This window comes from Fusarium venenatum (genome assembly GCF_020744135.1).
Source record: "Fusarium venenatum strain MPI-CAGE-CH-0201 chromosome Unknown EDB82scaffold_3, whole genome shotgun sequence".
Lineage (NCBI taxonomy): Eukaryota > Fungi > Ascomycota > Sordariomycetes > Hypocreales > Nectriaceae > Fusarium > Fusarium venenatum.
Window position 1 is genome coordinate 6,289,555 of NW_027072131.1, and position 18,584 is coordinate 6,308,138.

Here is an 18,584-nt window from a genome sequence, read left to right on the forward strand (position 1 = left end):
AGAAAAAACAAGATCGGCATTCCAGTTACTAAATAAAGCATTTCTGGGTTCCTGCAGATCGTCTTGGCAAAATTGATTAAAGGGTTGCCAGGAACATGGATATGCCATGGTTGACCCACGCAGTGCAGGGAATGTCACACAGAACTGAGCAACTCCATCAAGTTAACGATGCAATTCAATGCCATAATATTGTAAAGTACATTCTGCAACATACGGGTGATAAAACCGAGACTGTCTTTAGCGTCAGCCTGAATGGATTAGTGAGTGAGTGTTTCTGTCTCATGCCCACAAAATGTCTCATTGTTAATTCCAAGATTAAAGTAGATAGCTTATATGGCGCACGCTAACAATTGTGATAGATAGTCATCTTGTGAACCATCCACATCTACATACATATGCGATGTCTGGATGGATGAAATGTCAACTGCTCACCACACCCCTATCACCACGGCTCGTGGCTATATGGTTATGGCTTACAGTAAGCCCTCGGCCCATGCAGGTCCCGGTATGGCAACAAAGGTGTTTGAACTCTATTCAATGCTATCATAGGATAAACCCGCCGCTTGTTACGGGTACAAATGTACTACGTACACGTAATTATCGATTGTTCTGTTTTACAGCACTGTCATAGCTCTCCGTATCCATGCTGACCTGTATGCCTTGGTGTCACAGTGACTGACTGACCCCTATGATCATCACCTCAAGAGCTAAATCATGTCACTCACAAAGAATGTGATTGCTCCAACATCACAAGGTCTCGAAAGCCGTCCTTCCATCGTCTTGTCTGCTCTATGTCCGGCCTCGGCAGCGGACTTCTTGCAAAGCCTCCGTAACCCATCCACGCCTGCAATCCAGCCTTTACACCAACCACACCGCCCTGGATCGCCGTCCAGTCGCCCTGTGAGACAACTTCCTGCATCTTTTGTGCTTCGGAAACACGTCCTTCCATGTAAAGTTCCATTGTCTTGATGCATGCCCTCGGAGCAATGTTGGCCAAGCCTGCTAAGATACCGTGACCACCACCAGCTAGAGAAGGGATCAGGAAGTCAGCAGATCCTGCCAGAACGAGGAATTCTGGTTGCTTGTGATTGTGCTTTGATAGTTTGCGAGTTGCCGCAGCCACTCTGTTCAGCTTCCCTGTGTTGCCACACGTTAACTTGACGCCTATGATGTTGGGATGCTGTGCAAGCGTGATGATGGTATCCGATGACATATCCATGCCATTCACAGCACCAGGAAAGTTGTAGATGATTACAGGTATGGGAGACTTGTCCGCGACTCTTGTGAAATACTCCAGGATGGTTTCTGATGCCGGGCCAAATAACGTGGAATAGTATGACGGAGGTAGCACCAGCGCATAGTCACCGCCAGCCTCCCAAGCCTCACGGCAATATTGGATGGTCTCGCGCGTGCTTTGGCTACCACATCCCACGATGATGGGCACATGCGAGAATCCGCCGTCATTCAGGGCGGCTCTCGTAGTGGCGGTGACCAACTGCCGCTCCGAGTGACTGAGATGAACTGCCTCTCCGTTGGATCCCTGCGTAGCAATACCTGTTATACCAGCCTGAGCAAGTCGCACAGCATGGGCGGCAATTGCAGCGGTATCTACGTCTTCCGTACCCGGGTCGAAAAAACACATTGTTGGGACATAGACGCCAGGGATTAGCGGGCGTGATGTATGCAGCCCGTCTTCTACAGAAACGCTGGTGGCTGACGATGAAGGATTGGCTATCAAGTTGTTGTTCTCAATGCTTGAGTGCCATTGGTTGTGATTGTATAAGTGATCATCGAAAGAAGAGCTTGCTGGTGAAGGGGTATCATTATGAGGAGGCATGATTAGAGTGAGTGAGCTTGGTGATACACAGAATTAGAAAGAAGATTGGGGTATAGAATATGGGGACCAGCTATAGGAGTTTCTGACAGAATAAAACAATGTTATAGGATCCCATTCGAGAGCTGAAGTAGGAATTGCCGGTCTTTATAACCCCAAACTCCCAACTTACAGACGCATTATTATCCTTCAATCCTCTCATTCAACCCCAATTGCACCTCGTCAAACCCGATAACTCACAAAAACTTCAGCGGGGCCAAAAACAAGTCAAATGATTCAATCCATCAACTCCGAGAGGACGAGTAAACCGGTCAGAGAAATGGGCAGCTTCGAGATTGGTAGAGTCGACCAGACACTCCGCTTGTATGCATCTTGTTATGAGGGGAAATGCTCACGAGAGTCGCCTCTTGGGGGCCTTCATGCAGGAAAATCCGGGGTATTCCAGGGTCTGAGAAGCCGCTTGGTGAATTTGGACCGTGGGGGCTCGTACTTGGAGGAGTCGTTCTTGTTAATGAGCCGTATAGTCTGCCCAATGCCTTCTTAATTGCGGTATATTCCACCTCGCAGAGTAATCACTACTCGTCACTATGGTGCTGCGCCTCAACAGCGTATCATTCAAAGATCAACTCAATTGACATGCAAGAGTGCTCTTTCGGCTAGTCAAGGAGGTAGACTGTCGCCCTGAAGCTAGGAACTCAACCTTCGCTGAGCATCACAACCAAGGAATGATCCTTCAGTTGAATAATACCTGACGTATATCCTTTAAGAATCACGATGATCAATCAAACGTAACGAATGCTCGTGTAACCACCCAAAGACTCGTGGCATTCTCTGCTATCCTCCACGTTGGTCCAATTGAGCTTCATTACTTGATCAAATCTAGTTCAGCTGTCAGCTTCAAGCACCTGGTGGCGTGTTGTCTGTTCCTCACAGGACAAGCTCGTCCAATATCAAGCCTTTGAAGTCATCCCATACGCAACAGTTCACTATAACTCTCGGCAATTATCGGTTGTAGAAGGAACAAACAATAATACAGATATGCTTAATTTTGTCAAAGATAAACTCAGTCTACAGACTATGTCGAAATGTTAAGCTAATGGCAAGATAGAGCTCAACAGATTAGGTTCTATCTCGAACTTCAAGCCCTTTCCTACGCTCTCTATGAAGACAGTATGTTATTAGTATATGAGCTTGCCTGAATGATACCAGCTAGCGGGTAGCAGAGAGTATGACCTCTAAGCTTTAGGGTACAAAAATAAACGACCTAAGATTATGGTCTAATTGACATAAAGTGACCCGCTAATTTGGTCTCCCGTACTTCAAGCGGCCAATTTTTCTACCCTGCGGACCGGACATTAATGCGGCGGTCTGCGTGGCTGCATTCATGGAAAGATCTATTGGGGAGTCTGATATCACATGTTGCTGACGTCGTGTTTTTGACCAGCAAGAAAACGAAACCTCGGGAACACTTTTCGGGCATCATCTGTGCTGATGCAATCAATAAGATCTGCCTTGATTCAAGCGATATAGAGATAACTCTAACCAAAAATCGTTCATTCATAACCATGCCCGAAGCATCTGTATGTAACGCCAAGCAAAACAAACCCGACAGCCTCATGCTTGTCAGTACGCCGTGTAGGTGCCAACAAAGGAAATAATAGTCCTTGTTTTTTTATACAATAACCAGATCGTCGTCATCGTCAAGCATGACCTGCCGATCCAACAGTTCATTGCCAAGACTTTCTCTCCCAGCTTCTCGAATGCCCTTATCTGTAACGAAACGAGTCTTCTTCCTCACTGGCGGCTGCCCGTCTTTACGTAACTTCTCTCCATCCTTCATCTTCGAAAGCTTGTCTTTCAAACTACTTCCCCAGCCAAAAGCCGACGGCCCACTATTTGTAGCCGAGCCGGCTTGTGATCCAGCTGAAGAGCTGTCAGGGCGTTTTCGTTTGATGGGACTGAGATGAATAGCAGACTTGCCCAGTAGTCCGAGCGACCTTGCATCTGGCCTGAAGACCTCATCTGCAATATTCGCCGAGCTTGATGACGGTTGCATGGATGAGCCCGAGATAGGCATGTTCGAAGTCCGTGTGCCAGCATGCCGCATATATTCTCTTCCAGCGGCATTGCCGACTTGGCCAAGCTTCTTCATCATGTCCCGCTCTCTTTCCTTCGCCTCCATGTTTCTTTTCAGATACTCTGCCCTCTCTTTTCGGTCATTCGGCGTTCGATCCTTACCGTCGATTAGGTCTGACGCGCTCATTGTACGTGAGGCAAACCAATGCGTTTTTGTTTCCCAGTCGTACTTCTTGGGTTCTTCTTTCTTCTGAGCGCCAAATTGGAAAATTTCTCTAGAGTTGTTCTTCCTGGCGCCGAAGCTGCTTCCGTTAACCTCCATCCTTGTAGATCTCTGTTTGCGAATAGCTTCATTGGAATGAAATTCACAGTAGTGGGTTCGCTTCTTGTTGATCCAGGTGCCGCACAGGCCTCCGTCCTTCTTGATCGATTGACAACCTCCCAGGTCACGAGCTGTTCCAATTTCGACAATGGAGTCATCATCTGAGTTGATGACAAGACTAAATTTGCCAGTATCGTGTCTTCCAGGTGGTGGTGGCATGATTGTGGGGTTGAGAATGCCGATGACAGTTCCCTCAGTGAGCTTCCAGTATCGTGTGAAGCCAGAGTTGAAGAGGAAAAGGTCCAGTTCCCATTCTAAATCGACCAGAGTCATAACCATGTATTTCCCCCGGTCTTCTGTCTTCCCATTCTTCTGTGTCGGCTTGTGGGCGCGAGGCTCTGATTTCTTTGCCAGAATACCAAATACAACAATGTCCTGCTCAATATCTGGTAGAGCAAAATCTGGTGCTTTGACAACTCTAAGTAGATCCTTGATTATGTGAACCTTTTTTCCAGAAACATGTCGGGCAAGGACACTATGCGGTAGGATTCGCTTAGACAAGTGGAACGTCGAGTACGGCTCGATGCCGGCTGCTTGTTCGTCGGACACTTCGCCAGGAGGTGTCTTATTCCTTCTTGTCAGTGCCATCGACGATATAGCTGGGCTATTTATACTGGGCGATTGAATGTTCGGGACAGTGTAGCTTCGTTGCCTTTCCGCTGGTTTGGCGATACCCATTACCTCTTCCCTTGAAAATGATGGAGTTTTGATTGGCTCATCTGGGATTTCGATAGCCTTTTTCTTGTATTGTTCCATCTCATCCTGGCTGATTCCAAAGGTATTTGATCTCAACTTTTGGATATCCTTTTGTCGCTGAGCTCTAGCGGCCTCGTCTGTCCTTACAGATGCCAATCTTTCGTTGAAGCTCAGAGGCCTGCTCTCGAAAGAAGAGTTAGCGCTCCCCGTAGTTCTTGACCTCCGCAGATAACCCGAGTGTCCGATGTCAGTCGTTGTTTGCGAGTCTCTGTAACTGGGCGCACGCTTCAAGGAAACATCTCGGGCCTTGAGTCCCTTATCAATGCCCAGCAGCACCCTGCTAGGCGAGATCGGAACCTGGGGCTCTTGGACCCTTCTGACTGGCGATGCAGGGACTTGGATATTATTTTCCTGGGTGGGGGGTCGCTCTGCCCTCGTGGGAGTTGTTGCGCGCTTTGAACGACTTGGTGGTTGCGATGATATCGCGAGCTCCGAGGTCGTCGCATGCAAATTCTCGACATTATCGTCCATCTTTTTTGACTTGGCGCTCTGTAACTTCTTCAACTTGAGTCGTGCCTGGATCTCTTGGAGCTTCAGCTGCAGCGTTTCCTCGTCTTCGTCATCTTCGTCGTCGTTTTCAATCTCGGCCATGAGGTTCATTGAAGGCAGGTTGCGACCTCTTTTTGACGGCGAAGGTGTGGGCGAAGTCATCATCTGTCGGTATCGCTCTCGTCCCCGCGGTGTACTAAGCAAAGCTTCATGCGGAGATCGTGGGGGCCACTGGGAGTCGTTTCCTTGTTTTGCTGGAGAAGCTGTGTGGGCAAGGTCAGTAAATTGTCGCATAAAAAGGCTTCCAGCCCAGAGTTGTGATCTTTCTTACCAGGAGCCATGGCGATACCGAGACGATGTATACTAAATTGTTGCTGTAGCTAGAAACCAGCCCCGGTATTAATGCGATCACTGAACAGTAAGTATGCGATAAGTCTATAGCATATTCCCAGTTGGTCAGGGCGGCAAGTAGAGTTTAAGTGATGCGATAGCCATCCAGCTGGATATTTCTATCCCGTCTGTTGAGTGTCGGTCGTCGGTGAAAGAAAAGAAAATATCGAGGGAAAACCTATCGATTTTGGGCTGTTGATGCAGGCAGGGAATGTTTGCTTTTCAAGTGTTGACTTGGATTGGATCGGACTGGGCTTGCTTGCATATAGGTCCACAAGCCAACGCATGCCATGCTAGCCATGCTAGTGGGTAGCAGAAAAGTTACACTCCTAAGTCTTAGGGTACAAAAATAAGTAGTCTAAAGACTATTGCATAAAGAGCATAAGCTGACCTAATGATTTCGTCTCCTATACTTCCAGCGGTCAATCTTTCTGATACCCTGAGGCATGCTATACTTTGCTGAGCAATAGGTGGCCTAGCGGCTTCAAGTTCCTGGACGGGTGGGCGCCAGCCTCAAACAGAAAAAGTGGAGGTCCACTAAATTAAAGTCAAAATCTGGCGTCACCCCTGCAACCGAGAGCGCGTCAGAACGCGTCTCATCTAATCTCAATTTCTCGGCGCCCGTCTTAATTAACATGGGTCCCTTCGCCTGGTAGCTACCAAGTTTAGATTCTACGTTGATCTCTTTTACCATTATCACAAGCCGGTCTTCTTTGGAGAGAGCATCAACATTCCTTTCAATCCTTCCTTATCACTCTTTTCTCTTGGATTAGTTCGTTCTACATACCACCTTGTTTCCGTATACTATAGCCTTTTAATTCTTTGACCACATACAACGGCATCATGGCGAGAGCCACCCGATCTACTAAACCAGCTCCTTCCGAATCGAAAGCTTCAGAACCCAAAATCAGTGGTTCAAAGTTCAGCATTCCTCCCCGAGCAGAAAACGCCTCTAAGGTCTTTATTCTTCCTTCGAAAGCCTCCTCCGAAGCGCGTATTGTCACTCTTCCTCACCCCAGACATGGCCAGCCTGCGAGATACCTGGTGTGCCCCGAGACGGGCATCTACGAATTTACCAAAGTTGCAACACCGAAGACGACACCTCGTAGCTGGTTGATTGAGGCCATACCAAACTCTGCTTCCACAGATAACACCAGCAAAATTGGGGTGTCAATGGGTCAGGATCTCTACATGGCTACGTTGATCGACCCCCTATTCCTAGTCCTCCCAGCATTGACTGAAACCCAGTCAAAGGGCTCAGAAGGAAAACGGCTCTTTCTTTCCAGCGACGACCACTTCGACAAGCTACCCCAGGACTGTTCACATCTGTCAGATATTTTGCGATGCGACAAGACACGAAAACTCATCGAGAGTCGAATGGCTGTGGTTTGCGATACTGTCGATGCAGGAGACGAGAGCATGTTCCGATTAAATGAGAGCAAACTGGCCAAGGTCGTTTTGCAAAAGGCTCAAAGGATGCAGGATGGGGGACTTGCTCCAACTATGGAGGAGAAGTTTGTGAAGAAGGCTCTTGAGGCACCAATTCTTGTGCAGAAACGAGAAACCACGGAGACTACAACGGTAGTAAAGACAGAGTCCCCAGCAACAGCTTCAGACTCGAACAATTCTCAGTCAACCGCCGTCACAATAGAGACAGCAGTCTCCCAACCTTCCACAGTAGCTACGACTATGACAGAAGAGACTACCACCGAGAACATCGTCAGCGCCATTGAAGCCTCTTCTGAAATTGTCTCTCTTCAAAGGTTGCGAGTCGCGTTCAGTTTCATCTGCTCAGGTTACGTTGCCCAGACTCTCGCTACCCAGCTGGAAGAGCTTCTAAAGAAGGAATCTCTGGTAGATTTCTCACATTTAGAGGAATACTTGGATAAATTGGCCAAATTACGTGCCGAAGCCATGGCTGCACACTCTATTGATTACTCTCGCAAGCGTGGATTGGAAGATGAAGACGAGGCTTTTATCAAGAAAAGAAAGATGGAGGAGGAAAAGAGAAAGAAAGCACTAGAGAGCCGTGGTGTCCGGGATCTCAAGAAAGTCAACACTAAGGGCATGAAGAAGATGAGCGACTTTTTCAAGAAGAAGTAATAATAACAAGAGCTATTGGGTATATGTCATTAATTAAAGCGTGAGTGTCTGGACTTGGCCCCGTTATGTCCCTCTAGCTCGGCGCGCACCAAACCCTCGACCGATGTTAGAGGCTCCACGACTTGGTATGCTCGATGTTCTGCTTGCAGAAGTGGCAGTTGAGCTCCCGGCCCTCGCAGTACCACGTGCCCGAGTGGTGCCTCTAATTCCCCGGGTTCCTCTTGTTCCTCTCGTTCCGCGAGCGGGTGCAGATGCTGCCAGTCTTCGTCTCTCCTCTTCTTCTTCACGGCGCTGTCGCAATTGTTCGCGTCTCTCTTCCTCTTCCGCAGCTTTACGTTCAACGGCCTGCTGTTTCTGAATGGCTTCCGCTTCTTGCTCCGCCATATCTTCTGTTGCGCCTTTCCATCCAGGGTCTAATATCAATCGCTGGTTATGCTCGGTCTGTGATAATATCCGTGTCCAAGTGTTGAGGAGAACAGAAGCATTGTTGACTGTGCTCAAAACGGTCTGCCGATGGTCAGTGGGTATTCAACAACTCAAGTTATGAGAAACACACATTCATGTTACCCCCTGCGCGCTCTAGAGTGGAAATGACGCCCTCAAGCGACTCATTGATATTCCGGACACCTTCAAGCTCCTTACGCAGTGCGGCTTCATGGTCTAAGGGCTCTGGACGTTCTTGTATCGGTGTTTTGGGGGTCTTGGGGGTTCTAGGAGTCCTTGGGCAGGATGTCGGTGGGCCATCTCCTTGCGAAGGGGATTCCCAAATGTTCGACTCTGTAAATTCTGTTGTATCGTCGGCCATGACAGCAAGTAACTAGGGTATGGAGGCGGGGCCTGTTTGTTGGGTAGCCTCAGCTGGAAGCGCCGGTTTATGGTCGCAGTAAGGTCGTGTGTTTCGGATAGTATACGTTTCGGAATTTATGTAGAAAACATAGTGGCGCATGTAGGGTCAGGATCGGCGCTTGTTGACTTGATAGTAATGCGTTGCCATACACCGACATGGAGCTTAGGTTGTTTAATTCATGAGGGGCATTTCAATTGTTCCCACCTTTCGCTTTAATTCATTCCTCATGCCTCCACCTTGATTGGCTTCTCTTTGTCGCGTAGACAACGCGTCTAGGCGGGGTTGCTCGCCCGACGGACGCGTTCAGGTTGTAGCGGGGCCACTGGGCGACAGAAATATTTACCTCCTCAGTCTTGGATACAAAAATAAACAGCCTAAGAAGTATGATCTAGACGGCATAAACTGACCTACTAATTTCGTCTCTTATGCTCAACGGCCAATTTTTCTGCCACCTTAGGGCAGGGGCCTGTAATTTTAGTGGGTAAACCAAGTCGCACAACCAAGAATAGGGAGGCTGGGAGTTGGCGCACGCTCCAGGGTAGAGTCTGTCCCAGCCACTTCACTCATTACCTACCTAGTTTTGATTGTTCTCCTCTGTTCAAATGTAAACATCTTACCCTACAAACATTCATCTCTAAATCTGCCAACTCCAACTATTAGCAAGCGACTTTTATCACTGCCGACTCTTATTGTTACTTCTCCAAAACTATACCCCTTTTGCAGTCAATCACTGCAACTGATTTAAGTCAACTGCGCTGTTTATTACATCAGTCCACGCACCCTCAATTCGACGTAATCTTTTGGTAGACCTGGCAGCCATCGAGTACACACTTTAAGTCTTGAGTCGATACAATCATTCCAAGGTCAAGCCTCAGATTACAGCGAAAAGGCTCCAACTAGCAATTGTTTTTTTGTTTTTTTCCCCCGGCGCTGCCGCCTAACCGTCAACATGACCGACGCACACGGTTCTACCACTCCTCCACCGCCATCCAACATCCGCACTCCTCCAACTCCTCGCCTTGGTTACCAAGACCACTGGGAACCTTTTTCACCTCGCAAGTCTGCACGAATTTCATCAAAACGAACAAGGACTCCATCTCCCGGCGCATCAGACCGTCAACTTCGATCACCTCAAACCGCCAAAAAGTCTTCTAAGCATCTGAACGCTGCCATCGCCTCACCTATGACGCAAAAGAAGCGAATACCCGCCAACGATTTTGTTCGTCGCGCAACAGAAAACATGCATGCTGAAACTTCTCGAGATGGCGCCAGCCGTCGCACCCATGAGCGATCCAGCTCTTCTGTCATCGGCGCTGGTGGCATGCTTCCCACACCATCAAAGACACCCCAAAAGCCACCCACTGAGAAGAAGACCGCCCACATTAAAGCAGTCGCCCGCAACCTTTTTAGCTCTGAAACCGATGAAGCAATTTTAACTCCCAAGAAGCGATCTGCCAAGAAGTACAGCGGCATTTCGTTGGAAAGCTTTGCTGTAGAGGAGATTGAGGAACCTATTGAGATTTTTACTGATACCCGTGACCGGGTTCCTGTTCGTGATGAACGAGAAGACAACCCTTTCCTCAGTTCAGAAAACCCTTTCTTCAGCGAAGCACCCCATGCTGGACCTAGCAAACGCCACGACAAGCGCAAGGTTAAGGTTCCTGGAGAGGGCGTGAAGACCGTGGATGAGCTCGCTGACCGTAAGGATGGTATGGTGTACACATTGTAAGTCTTACCAACCTCATTTTTTTCTAAAACAAATCACTAACTTTAATAGCCGTGGCAAGAGATTCTTCCGCAAATTCACTGAGCATGAAACTGAAGATCTAGATGAGCGCCAAACTGCAGAGGAAGACCCAGAGGCTCATATTCATCGTCCTCTGACGCGAGCTTCGATTAAGCCTCGTCTCCTCTTCCAGGATGTCAAGACGAAGGAGCAGGTTGAAGAAGAAGAAGCTGTGACAGATGTGGAAGAAGAAGAAGCTATGACGGATGTGGAAGAAAACGACGAGGAACTGGCTTGCCCAGCGACGCCGTCAGTGAAAGAGCGCGAATCTACCCCTGCGCCCCAATTCGCTCCGGCTTCACCACCGTCTACTCGACGAGTCACTCGATCTGCCAATAAGCTGACAGAGAGCGCACCCGTTGTTAAGCGACCCAGCAAGCGAAGCCCCTTTGATTCCTGGCGACGAACAAAGGAAAGCGCCCCCAAATCGCCATCGCGCAAACGATCAGGAGAAAGCATTGACACCAGGGAGACCAAGCGCAGTCGCGTTTAGGCCACTCCTTTCGGTTCTTCGGCGTTACATTTGCTTTCTTATCACATTCTCGCATCACAGTCAAGCGGCTGTTCCACGACAATTCATAATTCTGCACACGGGAATTTCCCTACCTTTTGCCTTATAATGGAAATTAGTACTGGCTTTATCACGGCGTTGGATGGAATTAGAGCGTCAAAAAGGACTAGCAAGTCTGCTAGGGACGATGGAATGTATCGCACAGGAAGACGACGTATTGAATGGTTGATTGATTGATTGATTCATACCTGACCTCAAACAGTGGAAGAGAGGAAGCAAGCCTGAGTCTGTTTCGATTTATTCTGTTTTATTTGGTTCGGTATCGGCTGGTCTGGTCTGGTTTGGTTTGGCTTGGCAAGGAATTTTCCTTAGGCATATTCAATTCTGTGAGCCCCGGTTTTTAGGTAGTTTTTTTCTTCATGATCGAGTCGGTCGAATAAAGAAATCAGACAAGTTCATGATAATAACATGAGTTCCCTGCTTGTGCCCGTAGTTTCCCATGCCAAACGCCAATTGGAAGTGATTCTGTGACGTGCTGACTTGCTTAGCGTTCCTGCCCCACGTCTACGTGCCCCTCATTGATTCCATTCTGCCCAACGTTCATCCGTCAAATACTTGCGTAGATCTACTGTATAAACAGGCATTGCGAGTGAGTTGAATCTTTTCTTCTGTCTTGTCCTCTCTACCCAAGAAGATTCTTACTGACACCTGTGATAGCTCATACTAATCGCCGGCCTTCTCATCACAGTCAAAGATGCATATCCTCGTTACCAATGATGATGGTCCGCCATCACCACATTCGTCTCCATACGTTCACTGTCTCATTCAGCAGCTACAACAGGCCGGCCACACTGTTTCTGTATGTCTTCCTCACACGCAGAGGTCATGGATTGGAAAGGCACACATGATTGGTCAAACCCTCAAGCCTGTGTACTACCGCCCTTCATCCGTCGTCCATGGTGATGATTCTCAAGGTACCACTCACCATCGACCATCTCCTGAAGGAGATGTTGAAGAATGGATCTTGGTTGACGGGACACCCGCCTCTTGCGTCCAGATTGGTCTTCACCACTTCTTCCAAGATCGAGGACCTATTGATCTTGTCGTTAGTGGTCCCAACTATGGCAGAAACACCACTGCTGTCTTTGCTCTTAGTTCAGGAACTCTAGGTGCCGCTCTGGAGGCTGCTGTTTGTCAAAAGAAGTCAATTGCCTTGAGCTTTGCTTTCTTCACCAGGAACCACGACCCGGTCATCATCGAGGCTGCTTGTCGCCGTAGCGTCAAGGTTATTGAGACTCTTTACAAGCAGTGGCCAACGGACGGTAGTGCGGATCTCTACAGCGTCAATGTTCCTCTAGTAGAAGGTCTGGAAAACAACAAGGCCATTTGGACAAACGTTCTGCAGAACTACTGGCGAGAGGGGGGTTGCTTTCAGGAAATTGAAGGTGAGGCAGGAGACGAGAACGAAGAAGAGGAGAGGATTCGCGAGGGCGTAAACGGCGAGGTTGACGATGCCGCCCGATCTATCTCACGAAAAGGACATTCTCACAAACACTTCAAGTGGGCACCAAGGTTCACGGATGTATATAAGAGCGTAGAAGAGTCTGCGCCTGGTAACGATGGATGGGCCGTCAAAGAAGGACTGACAAGGTATGTTTGACCGTTACGAGAAACAAACATTACTGACTGCTCTAGTATCACTCCTCTTAAGGCGAACTTCATGCATGGTGCTGGAGAATTTAACCAGAAAGAGCTTGAACTGTAAGTACCCTCGATCGTGTGATATGTGGCGGGCAGGGCCAGGAGAGAAGCACAATGCCTGTATTCTATCAAGACTATCAATAGATACATTCTTACTTTTTATAAAGGGATTCGGGCTCGGTGGCGAACCAGAAAAGTCAAGAGATGACGTCGAGGCCAAAAGGCCCCTCAATCCAGGCTGTCATTTCCTACGAAGATGCATACGTTCAACCGCTCATCTTATCCGCCTTGAACTCTCTCTTCCCTGAGGGGGTTTTCAATGTGATCACTGAAGTACCAGAGTCTGATGAGCCAGCTCTTGCGAAAATTGTCCCCTCAGAGGAAAACATCTTGCAGATTACTGCGTACGAAGCCATCGACTTTGAGTATGCTGGCAGCCATGAGTGCACCACTCTTATCAACAGCTACATGATCCGAAAGGCTCTTATTCGAAAACACTACCTGTCTACTACTGTGGATCACTGGGTGGCAAAGCATCCTGAGTCTGTCCTAAAGACGCACATCAAGCGCAGCGAAGCCTTTGAGGTCGATTTCGCCGAATTTCTGGATGATGCTCTGGTAGAGGCCTTTGATCTTCGAGAAAGTATGGATCGTAACGAAGAGCAATCAGATCCCAGCTCTAAGGAGTGGTGGATCTTGAAGCCAGGCATGAGTGATCGAGGCCAGGGTATCAAACTCTTCAGTTCGATGGACGAGCTCCAGAACATCTTCGATATCTGGGAGGAGGACCAGCCCGATACTGACGATGAAGAGGAGGTCGCTGACAATGACAACAATGGTGACGGCATTACAACCTCACATCTCCGACATTTCGTCGCGCAGCCATATATCCACCCACCTCTACTTGTTGATGGCGAAAAGCGTAAGTTCCATATCCGCACATACGTAATGTGCACCGGAAGCCTTGATGTCTGGGTCTACAAGCATATGCTTGCGCTCTTCGCTGGCAAGCCATACACTGCACCCGCAGATGCACCAGAAGACATTGAGTCTTTCCTGACCAACACATGTCTTCAAGACTCGCCAAACGAGAACACTGTTCGTCGTTTCTGGGACCTGCCTCTATCAAGCGACATGCGAGACGACATCTTCCGTCAAATCTGTGATGTGACGGGCGAGATCTTCGAGGCGGCAGCAAAGGCTATGCCAATCCATTTCCAGACGATGCCTAATGCTTTCGAAGTCTACGGTCTCGATTTCCTGGTGGATGCTCAAGGCACTGCCTGGTTGCTTGAGGTGAATGCCTTCCCTGACTTCAAGCAGACCGGGGGTGATCTGAAGGAGATTGTGTCTGGGTTTTGGAAGGGTGTAATGAGACATGGTGTTGCGCCATTCTTTGGTATTGAGAGCTCAATTAAGGATCAAGAGGGTGCCGAGGATATGGTTCCTGTCCGCAAGGTAGATTTGGGACGGAGGTAAGGCAACTGCCAGTGGATTTGGAGTTTCGAAAAGGGTAGCCAGTCACCGCCATATCACAATATGTGTGCTACTCGGGAGTTCAAAAGTTCTTTTATTTTACATGCACACCATACACTTTCTTATTAAATTTTGCTATTCAATTAGCACCTTCCGCACATGCAGTGACCATGTCAGTAGAGGAAGCTGTGTTCAAAATGAGCGGAGTATAGTCTGACTTTATGCCTACCTAGCACCTACTATCTTAGCTTCCGTCACTGCACATTCAGTGTAAGTTCGCCGATATCAGGTTCGCATAATGTAGGGAAACCATAACGAGTTGTATTCACATGAAAAATACTGACTGGATTAGGCATAATCCCTCATCTTGTATTGATCAGTTGCTCGAGAGAAGGATATCAACTCCCAATTGGGATTAAGATCCAACTACACAGCCACGATGTAGTGGAGTTGAAAGCGGGATAAACTTCAACATCACTTCATTTGAACAAACGAACTTCTAATGATGATCACCAAAGTGAATCGTGTCCAAGTTCCATCAAAGGTAGTTCCGTTTCTGCTGTGCCGTACGGAAGCAGGGACTTTTAGATGAGAAGGAGGCTGTGCTTAGAAGTACAAAACATAAGGTCTTTATCAAGCAAAATAAAGTATGTTTCATCTAGAAAGTGGATATTGTAATTGTGATTTGAATGTCACTGCGGATATTTGTGATACCAGCTGGATGGTTTGATTTTGGTGGTTGGCCAGGGCGTATTGATAACTTGTGTGAAACTGAAATTGCATTCATCATCATGAGATACGATATCCAGCACAACCACCTCATAACTGTAGGCGCACTTACTAGTCAAGGCACACAATGACTAAAGAAGTCCGACCTTGATCCTACACAGTTGACATATAATCTGTCAGCCTTTAGACATAGCTCTAACATGGTAGATCTCATTACTATAGGGTAATCTCATTTGCCTGAGATGAATCTTATGTGAAATCGGCCTTGCGACTTGCGATTTTTATAAGATTCGATCGATGTGCTAGTCCGGAATCTTCAAGTTTCGTCTTGTGCTTAGAACTTGCCTAAGAAAGAAATAAGTGGTAGTGGTCTGACTGTTCTTGGATAAACTGGCTTATACATGTTGCGCCGAGGAGCATTGAGTCAAGAACCCATGACTGTAGGCCTCAGGGTATCAGAAAAATTGACTGCTGGAAGCATAAGAGACGAAATTAGTAGTTCAGTTTATGCTCCTTAGACTATAGTTCTTAGACTACTTATTTCATACCCTAAGACTTAGGAGGCTAACTATTCTGCTACCCACTGGCAGGGACACCAAATACCGGTTGTCGTAAGAGGGACAAAAAAAAGAAAGGACTGACTCTTCGAAAATGAGTATATAGTAGAATTCCGGTTTCGGAATTGCAACACCAGAGGCGAAGCGCATATGCATCAGTTATCCGGAACGCTGACTCTCCGAGTATACTCTTATGCCTTGGCCCAAGGAACAACAGAGAGGGTTCTACACGGCCCGGAATTACGGGTTTGAGAGCACGCATAAGCTTAGTCTGATTTGAAACCAGGAACCTAGCACAATGCGTATTGATACATCGATATCTCTATATCGATCACATCGAACGTGGCTTGAGTAATTTTTGCTCTGTAGGTCGTACAACTTGCACATGGGATGACAAGCCATGACCACCTAATTGGCCGAAGGCTATGTAAGTAACGCAACCAACACTGCCATTTTTGAGTGATGGGAAGTTTCCCGAGGAGCGCCACCATGATGTCGTGAGGATGCTCTGGACACTACCTCGGTCAACTGGTGAGGCGAAGCAATGGAACTCGTACCCGAAATCTTAAGACGCCGCTTCGTAAAATGTAGCATAGGACTACAGTGCGATGTGCACTATCTTTCAGGCGAGATCAATGAATCATGTGTAAGTCGTGCGTGTGATCATTTTGGGCTGTTGTGTATTTTGCCTATAATGACTCTTAGGAGAAATGCCTCGAAATGGAAAGGAGTTTTCTTTGGGTTTGCGTCGCGTTCTTATAGAAGAAGCTCGGTGATTTTGTGAGCTTGGTCTTGGCTTGACTCAGCTTGTTAGCTTGTACTTAGGCCGGTCTTGGCTTCAATGCTCAAAGACCCTGGCCGCATAAAGTGACAGTTGAAGGATTTCTGGGCAGAGAGATAAAACTGCATTTGATTGGCTACTTAATTCGATATTTGCTACCCAAATTGGACGAGGACAAATCTTTTTCAACGATGATTGTTGTTGAGTTTAGAAGACAAAGTCAACACAATAGAAATCAATGAAGATGTGTTGCGTTTTACAAGGGACTACTATTATGCCGAGATCACTTGACATGTATTCCTAATGCTTGATCTGCTCGATACTCACTCGCTCTGTTATGAGACGTCCCATAGGATGAGCTTTAGGACGTGCGATGTGGCGTTGTGGCTGTGTAGCGACACACGCCACTTCTTGAACGTACGGACGGCCTCCTACAAAGGCCTCCCATTACTGTATGTCACTGACTTAGGTAGTGACAGCAAGATATTGTATTCCCATCGAAAGCCTGTAATGGGCCTGTAAGTGTTTGGCCGTCTGTAGGTGGAGATGTAGTTTCGACCATACCAATGCCAATACTCTTTATTCGTTCATGACCGACATACGACGGGCATAAAAAGGAGATGCCCAAGGTTTGGCACTTTCACTTGGTTCAGTGCTGAATTGCCAAGAATATGTTTCAAGCACGACATTTGTCACTGAGCTCACCTAGTTGGCCTATCTCGTGTTGATGATAACCACTTGCCTACCTGGGTAATCAATCCTGGCTGTTTCTTCACAACCAAAGCCCATCCTTCTAAAAAATCATAAATGAAGCTTGTCTAGATAGTGGAGATTGGATCCGAGCGCGATTGGATAGCCCTCGAATAGCGTTATGGGTCTTTGTCACTGGTTGATACAATATCTCTTGGACAGGATCGATCCCGAGCCTCTTAATCCTGGTAATAAACCCCTGAATACGACTTTGCTGCTTGACTTGTTTTTTCTTCATGTATCAGTCAGGTGTAACCACATTGTGAGCTCTACAATTACTTCTCGTACGGATGTTTGAGAGTGAACAATTCCTCAAAGATGCCATTAGCGCTAAGAAACAAGTTTTACATGAGGCTATTTTGGCAGCTGCGGAATACACGGTAAAGCAATCTTAGGGAATAATTAAGCTCATCAGCCGTGTGACTATGTACGCAAGAACCCGCAGCTAAAAAACAAGGATTGACGAGACCCAATTTACAAGGAAATTACCCATAGAACTTCTGTATTCCTACGGACTAGGCCGCGGGAGTCTTGTTCCTTTATGTCCGTCAGCGCCGTTAGGATTCATCCTTGATGAGGAAGTTGGTTGTTCAAGAGATATGCACATTCCGGATGTTGAAAAACCCCGGTGAATCAAGTCAAATATGTGAGCTTGATATTGATGGGGCCGATAGACTAAGACATATCGTCCACTGTAAATTAGCAAGAATAGTAACGCGTCGTCACGTCGACCGATGCTATGTTCATACCAGTGTGTGATATGATCCGGCAATTGCTTCGAGGTGGAACTGGGGCATTACCAAGCTATTGTTGTTGCCCATTTCGCTTAACACGGTGACAAACATTTGCGGTATTAGACGTCATTTGTTTGTGGTTGATGGATTGGTGTAAATGACAACAAATTGACATGTCTCATGTAAGGACTTTACCAGCAATAAGAGTTGCTTGAACAAAAACAGGTGAACCAACATCACATCTTTTAAGACCTGAAAATAAATACAGCACTGTTTGGTAGATCAAAGACGTTTCACAGAGCATGTTAGCTTGGCGCCAAGTCATGCCATTGAGCGGCCTACTGCTACTCTGTAGATTCTAGAGGCTTGGCTCTGTCGCTTCTAGACGGACCGCCAAGACGGGATGGGATGTTCATGTAGGTGCGTGCACTGTGGCGACAGGGGGCAGAGAGAACGCATGAAGAGCATCATCATGAGCTGCCTCAAAATCTGTTGAGGAAGAACAACGACAGCTGAAATTCGTCACTATTTCGCCTTTGGTAATGAGGAAACTCTAGGTCACGCCGGAACTCAAATCATTACACAGCCTCATCTTGTGAGCGTAAAGCTATGGAGTAGAGCTAGAGAGAGGCCGCCTAGAAGCTACAGCAGTCATAGGAGGGAAATCTTTCAACTTGGACAT

The 18,584-nt window shown here is 47.4% G+C and overlaps 7 protein-coding genes across 7 annotated transcripts; 4 read left to right on the forward strand and 3 right to left on the reverse strand.

Annotated features, from left to right (window-relative positions):
• Positions 1-137: 137 nt before the first annotated feature.
• On the forward strand, positions 138-676 carry EDB82DRAFT_269447 (uncharacterized protein). Its single transcript, XM_065607351.1, has 2 exons — positions 138-264; positions 360-676. Exon 2 carries the CDS (start codon positions 401-403, stop codon positions 629-631), a length of 231 nt encoding a protein of 76 aa, XP_065464180.1. The 5' UTR covers positions 138-264; positions 360-400; the 3' UTR covers positions 632-676.
• EDB82DRAFT_269448 (uncharacterized protein) lies at positions 677-2,029 on the reverse strand. Its single transcript, XM_025728559.2, has one exon. It carries the CDS (start codon positions 1,835-1,837, stop codon positions 722-724), a length of 1,116 nt encoding a protein of 371 aa, XP_025582913.1. The 5' UTR covers positions 1,838-2,029; the 3' UTR covers positions 677-721.
• A 1,246-nt stretch (positions 2,030-3,275) lies between these two features.
• EDB82DRAFT_465695 (uncharacterized protein) lies at positions 3,276-6,258 on the reverse strand. Its single transcript, XM_025728560.2, has 2 exons — positions 5,869-6,258; positions 3,276-5,800 (listed from the first exon to the last, which is right to left on the reverse strand). Exons 1-2 carry the CDS (start codon positions 5,876-5,878, stop codon positions 3,507-3,509), a joined length of 2,304 nt encoding a protein of 767 aa, XP_025582914.1. The 5' UTR covers positions 5,879-6,258; the 3' UTR covers positions 3,276-3,506.
• Positions 6,259-6,524: 266 nt separating this feature from the next.
• EDB82DRAFT_269459 (ribonuclease H2, subunit B) lies at positions 6,525-8,062 on the forward strand. Its single transcript, XM_025728561.2, has one exon. It carries the CDS (start codon positions 6,771-6,773, stop codon positions 8,028-8,030), a length of 1,260 nt encoding a protein of 419 aa, XP_025582915.1. The 5' UTR covers positions 6,525-6,770; the 3' UTR covers positions 8,031-8,062.
• Positions 8,063-8,093: 31 nt separating this feature from the next.
• On the reverse strand, positions 8,094-8,835 carry EDB82DRAFT_478478 (DASH complex subunit Duo1-domain-containing protein; the record flags this gene model as incomplete). The annotated part of the gene is made up of 2 exons (XM_025728562.1): positions 8,094-8,537; positions 8,587-8,835. The coding sequence occupies 2 exons, from the start codon at positions 8,833-8,835 to the stop codon at positions 8,094-8,096; spliced, it is 693 nt and encodes a 230-aa protein (XP_025582916.1).
• A 991-nt stretch (positions 8,836-9,826) lies between these two features.
• On the forward strand, positions 9,827-11,156 carry EDB82DRAFT_478479 (uncharacterized protein; the record flags this gene model as incomplete). The annotated part of the gene is made up of 2 exons (XM_025728563.1): positions 9,827-10,602; positions 10,655-11,156. The coding sequence occupies 2 exons, from the start codon at positions 9,827-9,829 to the stop codon at positions 11,154-11,156; spliced, it is 1,278 nt and encodes a 425-aa protein (XP_025582917.1).
• A 506-nt stretch (positions 11,157-11,662) lies between these two features.
• EDB82DRAFT_509111 (survival protein sure-like phosphatase/nucleotidase) lies at positions 11,663-14,537 on the forward strand. Its single transcript, XM_025728564.2, has 4 exons — positions 11,663-11,823; positions 11,892-12,824; positions 12,870-12,935; positions 13,043-14,537. The coding sequence occupies exons 2-4, from the start codon at positions 11,929-11,931 to the stop codon at positions 14,352-14,354; spliced, it is 2,274 nt and encodes a 757-aa protein (XP_025582918.1). The 5' UTR covers positions 11,663-11,823; positions 11,892-11,928; the 3' UTR covers positions 14,355-14,537.
• The last annotated feature ends 4,047 nt before the right edge of the window (positions 14,538-18,584 follow it).

Bases quoted from the DNA above. Each gene is read 5' to 3' on its own strand.
- EDB82DRAFT_509111 (XM_025728564.2), top strand. From the start codon at position 11,929: ATGCATATCCTCGTTACCAATGATGATGGTCCGCCATCACCACATTCG. The intron at 12,825-12,869 runs GTATGTTTGACC...TGACTGCTCTAG, and splicing joins GTCAAAGAAGGACTGACAAG to TATCACTCCTCTTAAGGCGA. The intron at 12,936-13,042 runs GTAAGTACCCTC...CTTTTTATAAAG, and splicing joins AACCAGAAAGAGCTTGAACT to GGATTCGGGCTCGGTGGCGA.
- EDB82DRAFT_269448 (XM_025728559.2), bottom strand. From the start codon at position 1,837: ATGCCTCCTCATAATGATACCCCTTCACCAGCAAGCTCTTCTTTCGAT.
- EDB82DRAFT_269447 (XM_065607351.1), top strand. From the start codon at position 401: ATGTCTGGATGGATGAAATGTCAACTGCTCACCACACCCCTATCACCA.
- EDB82DRAFT_269459 (XM_025728561.2), top strand. From the start codon at position 6,771: ATGGCGAGAGCCACCCGATCTACTAAACCAGCTCCTTCCGAATCGAAA.